The 9,506-nt window shown below is 36.1% G+C and overlaps 1 protein-coding gene across 1 annotated transcript; it reads left to right on the top strand.

Moving 5' to 3' along the window:
* Positions 1-274: 274 nt before the first annotated feature.
* On the top strand, positions 275-1,735 carry LOC126493157 (RNA polymerase II elongation factor ELL2-like). Its single transcript, XM_050129989.1, has one exon. The coding sequence runs from the start codon at positions 275-277 to the stop codon at positions 1,733-1,735; it is 1,461 nt and encodes a 486-aa protein (XP_049985946.1).
* Positions 1,736-9,506: the final 7,771 nt, after the last annotated feature.

The raw sequence follows: 9,506 nt of genomic DNA, 5'->3' as shown, positions 1-9,506 counted from the left end.
CCAAAACAATAAGCATTCATTGCCTTCTCAAGGTTTTCAATTCCAAGGATTTCAACATCTTAGCAAAATAACACCAAACAATTCATCTACTGATATGAAAACTGTTAACTTTCAATTGTCAAATACGAGTAATGACACACAGCAAGACAAAATTGGCAGTTTCCAACCAAATATGTCAAACTCTACTCACCTACAATACAACTGCCCACAATCTATTCAAGACAAAATGACAGTGAATAGATGTTCCAGCTCTTCTCAGCTGACTTCACCAAGAATGACAGAAGCTGAAGAGAAATCTTGCAATACATGGAAGAATATAAGAAAATCGTATGTACAGAAAAAGGTGCCAGTTCAAAAAGTGCCTCATTTTGTTCCTGATCAAGCATCCGAGAAGAAAAGAACAACCCCTCTCAACACTGCATATACCATTCGAAAGTCAAGGCCAGTCAGTGGTGTCCATACTCGATCATATAGGGACAGAGTGATTCACCTACTAGCACTGAAAGACTACAAGAAATATGAACTTCTTGTTCAACTGCAAAAAGATGGCATCAAAATAAATGACCCCAATTTTCTTGGAAAAATTCTGCTGCAGGTGGCTAATTTGAATGCCACTACTTTGTCATACACATTAAAAGACAGTATCTTCAATGAGATTCAGAGAGATTGGCCTGGCTATAATGAGGAAGACAAGTTGTTATTGGATTTGGTGCTTTCCAGAAAGCTACGTCCATTTCACAATGCTACCAAGGCCACCCATTGCAAAGAGTCATCTGTAGTTTCCAAAACAGATGATTCATCATCCTCAAAGGATCATTTTCTCTCTTTATCTGGTATTGACACTTTAATGAAAAATAAAGGTGGATTCTCTGCCCCTAAATCTGGTGGACAATTAACATCAAATGGCCAAGCAAGTGGTAACAGTGAGAAACCTGTAATTCTGTCGTGTTCTGCTGCTACTACCAAATGCATCCCTCGACCATTGCCTGGCTCCCATCTGCCAATTTCGAATTCACCAGTCCTTATAAGATCTAATCGCAATGTTTGTAGTTCTCCAGAAGATGGGACTCAAAATCCATGTGACATCAGCCATGACAGTGGCATGCTTGAACGAGAGATGAATAAGCACACTTCTTTCGAAGCTCCATCCTGTGTTTCAGTTCAAAAAATGTATTCAAAGACAATAGAAATACCACATTTTATGCCTGAGAAGTTCAAATGTGCATTTGCAAAGCGAAAAACAACTATCCCAAACTACATTACCAGCACAATGGAGAAACCAAAGACAGATTTTAAGAAACAAGATAAAATTATGAAGTCAGATTCTAACAAGGAAGTTAAAAAAGTTTTCCCTGATTATGGGAAGACCAGTTTTACATCTGAAACTCCAGATTATTTGGCAAATTATTCCATTATACTTTCCTCTGACCAACGTCAGTGTTATGAGAAGGAATTCAGGGCAGATTATAGTGAATATCAAGCCACATACAACAAGATACAGATTTTATGCACACCAATCATTGGCCTAGATTCAGAAAGAAAGGAATTTTCTCCAGGATCAAAAGAATACCAATATATTACTAAAAAAATTTTAGTAGCCTATCAGAAAATGCGGCAGCTTAATCCTAAATTTTGTGAAGAAAAGGATAGATGTGTGTTTCTTTACAACAAGCTGGTTCACATTAAAAAGTTAATAAATGATTTTGACCAGCAAGAAGTAAAATCTACACAGTAATGGGGGGTTTGGACAAGAATAAACTTGATTTATTGAAATTCAAGGTGACTTGCTCCAAGATTCTAAAGGGATGGTACTTGAAAGTTTTTTGAAACTTGCAACAGTATTTAAATTTAGTTTGTTTTATATTCATTTTTTGCTTTCTTATAATTCTGAAGCTGCATTATATGATTGTTTAAACTCCAAGATTTGTGCTTCCACTACAAATTTCATGATATTGTGAACCTAATGTCTATGAAATAAAAATGTACACATAGAAAAATAAAATGAGGAAGTTAAAATATTTTTGGATACTAGCCTCTCCTCTTGAATAGTCATTATTCAAGTTAATAATTCAAACAGAGGTTGAAAACTTTACACACAGTATTTCAACATATCTTGTTAGAACACCAGTTATAGTCAAACACCTAAAGATTTTGAGCTATGGGGAATGCCTTAGAGTTACTATTGCCACCATGAAACAATCAACAACACAAGCTGGGGAGGAAAGGGTTTCTTTGGCTTATGCTTCCAAATTACTGTTCATCATCAAAGGAAGTCAGTACAATAACTCAAACATGGCAGGAACCTGAAGGCAGGAGCTGATACAGAGGTTATGGATGGGTGATGCTTACTGGCTTGCTCCTATGGCTTTGCTTACCCTACTTTCTTTTTTTAATTTATTTATTTATTAAAGATTTCTGTCTCTTCCCCGCCACCGCCTCCTATTTCCCTCCACCTCCCCCAATCAAGTCCCCCTCCCTCGTCAGCCCAAAGAGCAATCAGGGTTTCCTGCCATGTGGGAAATCAAAGGACCACCCACCTCCATCCAGGTCTAGTAAGGTGAGCATCCAAACTGCCTAGGCTCCCAAAGCCAGTACGTGCAGTGGGATCAAAAACCCATTGCCATTGTTCTTGAGATCTCAGTAGTCCTCATTGTCCGCTATGTTCAGCGAGTCCAGTTTTATCCCAGGCTTTTTCAGACCCAGGCCAGCTGGCCTTGGTGAGTTCCCGATAGAACATCCCCATTGTCTCAGTGTGTGTGTGCACCCCTCGCGGTTCTGAGTTCCTTGCTCGTGCTCTCTCCTTCTTCTCCTGATTTGGACCTTGAGATTTCAGTCCGGTGCTCCAATGTGGGTCTCTGTCTCCTTTCATCGCCCGATGAAGGTTAATATTCAGGAGAATGCCTATATGTTTTTCTTTGGGTTCTCCTTCTTATTTAGCTTCTCTAGGATCACCAATTATAGGCTCAATGTCCTTTATTTATGGCTAGAAACCAAATATGAGTGAGTACATCCCATGTTCCTCTTTTTGGGTCTGGCTTACCTCACTCAGGATAGTGTTTTCTATTTTTATCCATTTGCATGCAAAATTCAAGAAGTCCTTGTTTTTTTACTGCTGAGTAGTACTCTACTATGTATATATTCCATACTTTCTTCATCCATTCTTCCATTGAAGGGCATCTAGGTTGTTTCCAGGTTCTGGCTATTACAAACAATGCTGCTATGAACATAGTTGAGCATATACTTTTGTTGTATGATAGGGCATCTCTTGGGTATATTTCCAAGAGTGGTATTGCTTGGTCCAGGGGTAGGTCGATCCCAAATTTCCTGAGAAACCGCCACACTGCTTTCCAAAGTGGTTGCACAAGTTTGCATTCCCACCAGCAATCTGCCACGCACCGCGCCCACTTGTCTGTGCTCTGTGCGCTGGCACCCAGTTTGCGAGCCTTGGGCAAGGGGGCTGGAGGTTAAAATACACAAACACACACAGACAGAGAGACAGCAACATGGGTCTTCCTTGAATTCACCAAGAATGTCCCCTTTATTGTGTTCAGGGGCAGATTATATAGAGATAGCCACGCCCCAGCCAAACCCACCTGAAACTAGTATCCTGCCATCAGGAACTCCTGAAGGTCTCGTGCTCAGAGCAGCTGTAGGCACTCAGATCAGGGGATCACAAGAAATTCAGGATCTGGGGTCTCACTGCTCCCAACAATTACCAGCCTAAGGCTGGCCACACCTACACACAATGGACTGGGCCCTCCCCAATCAATCACTAACTGAGAAAATACCTACACTCAGATCTCACGGAGGCGTCTTCCCAATTGAAAAGGCTCTCTCCTCTCTGATGACTCTAGATTGTATCATGTTGACTAAAACTAGCCAGCACAGGATTTAAACTGTGTATTCAAAACACTACTCATTTTCAAATAAGATGTATTGTATTTACAAATCTGAACTGTTTCCCTAAAGAGGTATCTCTTTAGTTAATGTCTGTATCTGTCACCCAAAAGAAAATTGATACATACCAAAGAAAGTAAATAACCATTATATATACTTCAGGAAGACCACTAAGCAAACAAGCACTGCTTTCAACGTGTTCTATAGGTTTTGGCACATTGTGCCTTTATTTTTGTTGAATTCTAGAAAGTCTTTAATGTCTTTATTTCTTCCTTAACCGAGGAGGGTTCAATTGAGCACTGTTCAATTTCCTTGAGTTTGTAGGCTTTATGCAATTAGCATTGTTGGTAAGTTCTAATTTTAAATTATGATGATCTGATAAAATACAGGTGATTACTCCATTTTTTTTTATAAATTGAGGTTTGTTCTGTTACCAAATATGTGGTCAGTTTTAGAGAAGGTTCCATAAGAATCTGGAAGAAGGTATATATTCTTTTGTGCTTGGGTGGAATGTTCTGTAAAGTTCTGTTAAGATCATTTGAGTCATGACATCTGTTAGTTCTCTTATTTCTCTCTTAAATTTCTGTCTGTTTGACCAGTCCATTTAGGAGACTGGGGTGTTGACGTCTTCTACTATTAGTATGTGGGGTTTGGTGTGCAATTTAAGCTTTATTAATGTTTCTTTTACATATGTGGGTACACTTGTAATTGGGTCATAGATGTTCAGGATTGAGAATTAATCTTTATGGATTGTTCCATAAATTCTCCATCTCTTCTGATTGATTTTAGTTTGAAGTCAATTTTGTTAGATATTAGGATGGCTACACCTGCTTGTTACTAAGGTCCATGTGATGGGAAAATCCTTTCTTAACCCTTTACTCTGAAGTAATGTCTGTCTTTGAGGGTGAGGTATGTTTCTTGTATGCTGCAAAAAGATGGATCCTACTTTTGTATCCAATCTCTTAGCCTGTGTCTTTGTATAGGTGAATTAAGTCCATTGATATTAAGAGATGTTAATGAACAGTGATTATTAATTTCTGTTATTTTTGGTGTGTTTGTGTGTTTCCCTTCTTTAGGGTTTGCTGGTATGAGGTTATCGGTTCCCTGTGTTTTTATGGGAGCAGTTAGCTTTCTTGGGTTGGAGATTTCCTTAAAATATGATTCACTTTTACAATGGAATACTACTTGGCAGTTAAAAACAATGACATCTTGAAATTTGCATGCAAATGGATAGAACTAGAAAAACCATCCTCACTGAGGTAACACAGACCCAGAAAGATGAACATGGTATCTACTCACACCTAAGTGGATACTAGCTGTAAATAAAAAGATTAGTAGGCTATTAATGATCCTAGAGCAACTAAGTAACAAAGTGAACCTGAAGAAAAACATACATAGATCTACCTAAAAGGGGGAAATAGATGAGATTGCTTGACAAAATTGGGAACATGGGGTGGGGGAAAAGGGGGGCAGAAGGGAAAGAGGAGGAAAAGAGAGATGGGTGAGAACTTGAGGAGTGGGATAGATGACATGGACGAAGGACATTCACATTATAATACATGAGATACTTCTTTAATGTGTTATTAGTCAAAGAGGCCTCAGAGATCTCCAAATCAACATAAGCTACTGGCATTGTAATTGGTTACCAACCACAACTACATGGTAAGATACTGTTGCTGAAGACACTATACACCTTTGCAGAAGAATGTAGAGAACTACTTTTATGTTTCAGAAAAGTGTTATATAATATGCTGTGGCAGAAATTAGGTCAATGGTCTTACCCAGTGCTGGACCATGTATGTTACAGTACTGACCTGAGAGGCAAAATATGTTTACTGGAACAATGGGGGCATAACTCTTTGGGAATAACTAAATATATTCTGATTATATCTGAAGATTTTTCCATAAGAAGTAATTTTATGTCTAGTCTTATAATCTTGTTCAAAATCCTTTGGCTGTGGAGGTCATAGTGTATAACCTATTAAAGACCCTAAGCTAGAGCACATACATGTGGAGATCAGTGGGCAGAATCTAGGGAAGCCATAGAGTAGAGCATATTATTGTTAAATAATTATGTTGTCAAATCGCCTTCCAATTATTTATGTTTTTTGTCCATATGCTTGGCTAGCTCTTGACATTTGACAGAGAATTTTCTTTTTGTACTAAGCAACAATTGATCCAGAGAATCATAACTGATTAAACTGTTGAGAATATGAGACTCTGAACACTCTGCCCTATTTGGAGTGTTTTTATCAACTTCCAAACCTTTTCAGCTGGGTTCAGGAGACATCTTGAGAGAGATCACAAAAAATATAGTAACCATAGCTAGGCAGGCGTTCTGTGAAATTCTGTCTTCTGGAAAAGACATGATTTGTGCATGCATAAGCTCACAGCATCTATGGTTGTCTGAACAAGAACTCTTAAGAGCAAGCCATCTGAAATTCTAACAATGATTGGGAGGTACACTCAGGAACCTATCCTATATTCATCCCTTTGGGAGTTGATATCTGCCAGAGAAGGAAGAATCATCCATTTTTGAGGATATGGCCAATGGTAGGCTTTTCAAGCCAAAGTGGATTGTTCTATACCTATTCACATATAAGCAGCACTAATTAAATACAGAAAAAGAAGAAGGAAAGACAAATAAATGAAGTTGTAATGGGGATGTGCTGGGGAAGATGTAAGGTAGAGTTTGAAGGGTTTGACATGCAGATTTTGGCTATAATCACACTTCATTGTACACACATATGAAATACTCAAAGACCAAAACACACACAAATATACACACAAACACACACACACACACACACACACACACACACATATATATATATATATATACAATATTGACATAAGTATAGACATGCAGATCAAAAGACTATTATCAAGAATGTAAAAGTAAGCACTTCATTTTATAGTCATTGCTTTATGTTAATGCAAGATAATAACAAGATGATTGTATTTTTATAATTATTCTTAGAAGATTGAAAATAAAAATAATGAAATGAGTTCCATTTTCAGGCTACACATGAAAAGTTACACAAAAGTATGAAATCTCTAAATATAGAAACTAAAATTATAAAACTCCTATTAAAAAAAGATGATTTTGAAGCTATAATAAGAAACAAATTCACAGATAAATATCAATGGTAAAGAAAATAAAATTATTATGTAGAATTTCATAAATGTGAAAGATGTATATAATTCAAAGAATATTACCAAAAAGAAACCCTTAGAGGGGAGGAATAATTTTTCAAATAATGTATGTGGTAGTGATATTATATTAAGAATATTTACAAAATTATTACTCAATAAGAAATAAACTGTAAATATGGGCTAAAATTTTCAATAGAGGGCTGGCAAGATAGCTCACTGGGTAAAGGCTCTTGCTGCTAAACCTGAGGACCTGTTTGGTATCAGGAACATTCATGGTGGAAGGAGAAACAGCCTTCTAAAAGCTATTTTCTCTGTCCCTGTCTCTGTCTCTGTCCCTGTCTCTCTCTCTCTCTCTCTCTCTCTCTCTCTCTCTCTTTCTCTCTCTCTTACACACACAAACACATGCACACACATTCAGTAAAGATGTAGAGCAATGCATGTGTTGCACGCATATTCACATACACTCGATAATAGTGTACTTTTGACTTCAATATATATATATATATATATATATATATATATCTTTGAAAAGAATTAAACAAGTAGTCAATAAGCATTTGGGAAGATAATCAAAATAATTAGTCTTCAAATAAAAGCAAATCAGAATTATAGTGACATGTAATATAACACTGAGAAAGCAGAAATATACCCATTTCTCCTAAGAGCACTGGGCATGTTTTCAGCACTATTAAAGCACCGATAAAATCTATTTGGCTTACCATAATGTTAATGATTTTTTAGTGCTTAGTGAAAGCTCTATTTCTACTGTTTATTTTTCTGTGAATAAGCAGAGACTTGAGTCCTGGGGCAATTTGATTTCCTAATTAGCAGCTATTGGAATCTCCCTTGCTATCTTGATTGCCTTAAGCAAATGCACAACTGACCAAACAGTCTGCACTCTCCTGATGCCAGCACTAGCCATTTGGGACACTTCATAGACACCTTGAGAAAACCACAACATCCTTGTAGTTTGTTTCCCTGGTGATGAAGGTGTACCACAGCCTCAAACAGGACTGACTGAAACAGTTTATGCTAGATTTTTCATTTCACGAGCTTTAATGTACACAAGACGGCCAAACAACAATCGCTTCTTTTCCCAAATGGATGTTATTGTTATACACAGTAGGACTGTTGTGACTAATTTTAAGAAGCAAGGCTATGGTTTGTCCATAACACACCATTAAATGGCTGCAATTGGTGCTAAGGAGTAATACTCTGATTAGTTAAAGCACATGAGTGTGGTTGGTAAAGAATAAATATCTATGAGTAATAAGAATTCTTTTTTGGGTTTAGGAAGCAGGTTATTGTATTGGTCTAGATAAATGGATTTTCTCACTTACCTTTAATAGTATGGGGTAAGTTAATAACATGATGAAAGAAGCAGTACACCCCATAAAGCAATGACAGTGTCTTGCAGTGATAGTGCCTGCTATCTTCAGGCTGAGCTATGAAAGGGCAAGGTAAGTAATTGTCTTGACTGCTAAATAAGTAATTAAACAAAATGCAAATAGATACTCAGAGATATACCTTATAATTTGGGTTTATACTGACTATAGTTTTATACATCTTCACAAATTAATATGGAAAAATAAATAATCTACAAAAAGCTAAAGTAATTTATACAACATATCACTTACTTTTATTTCAGAATTCTTAATTTGTTAACTGACTCCTTGCAATGACAGTATGATCAATATTTATTAATTTAATATGGTTATTCTTCAAATTTCATTCCTTATACTGAGGACTAAAATAATTCGTGTCTGTTAAACAGTCCTAAATATGCACATATACATACTGTTCAATAGAATTTTTTTATAATTCTGCTTATTATTTAATTGAAACTTAGTTATAAATTAGTATAATTTTTAGTTTATTAAAATTTGAAAAGACCTCATAATTATTGTGGCAAAAACTTATGAAATATTATTTCAATTAAAAAGGGATTTTTTGTATTCTTATATAAATATTATTAGATTTAATAGTTTTTATTAATTTGTTTAACTATTTTAGTTTAACAAAATATGCATATTCTATACATTTATGTGTGATCCAATGATTTTTTAGAAAAGAAAATATATTCTCAGATAATGTAATATGGAACAGCACACAAAAGATTTTTTTATCTGGGAATAAAAATATATTATCTTCTAATTAATTCCTTTTTAAAGTAGGTACATGCATACATGGGAAATGTAAACATAAATACCAATTTTATTTAATTCAAAGCTTTTAAGAATTTAGTTGTACAGAAACCAATTATGAATGAGTACATTCCATGTTCATCTTTTTGGGTCTGGGTTACCTCGCTCAGGATAGTGTTTTCTATTTCCATCCATTTGCATGCAAAATTCGAGAAGTCATTGTTTTTTACCGCAGCATAGTACTCTAATGTGTATATATTCCACACTTTCTTCATCCATTCTTCCATTGAAGGGCATCTAGGTTGTTTC

Source organism: Alexandromys fortis, unplaced genomic scaffold (assembly GCF_014885135.2).
Source record: "Alexandromys fortis isolate MF-2015 unplaced genomic scaffold, M_Fortis_MF-2015_v1.1 scaffold_305, whole genome shotgun sequence".
In the NCBI taxonomy this organism is placed as follows: Eukaryota; Metazoa; Chordata; class Mammalia; order Rodentia; family Cricetidae; genus Alexandromys; species Alexandromys fortis.
The sequence above is the reverse complement of the archived record's forward strand: the minus strand, read 5'-3'. Positions and strand labels throughout refer to the sequence as shown.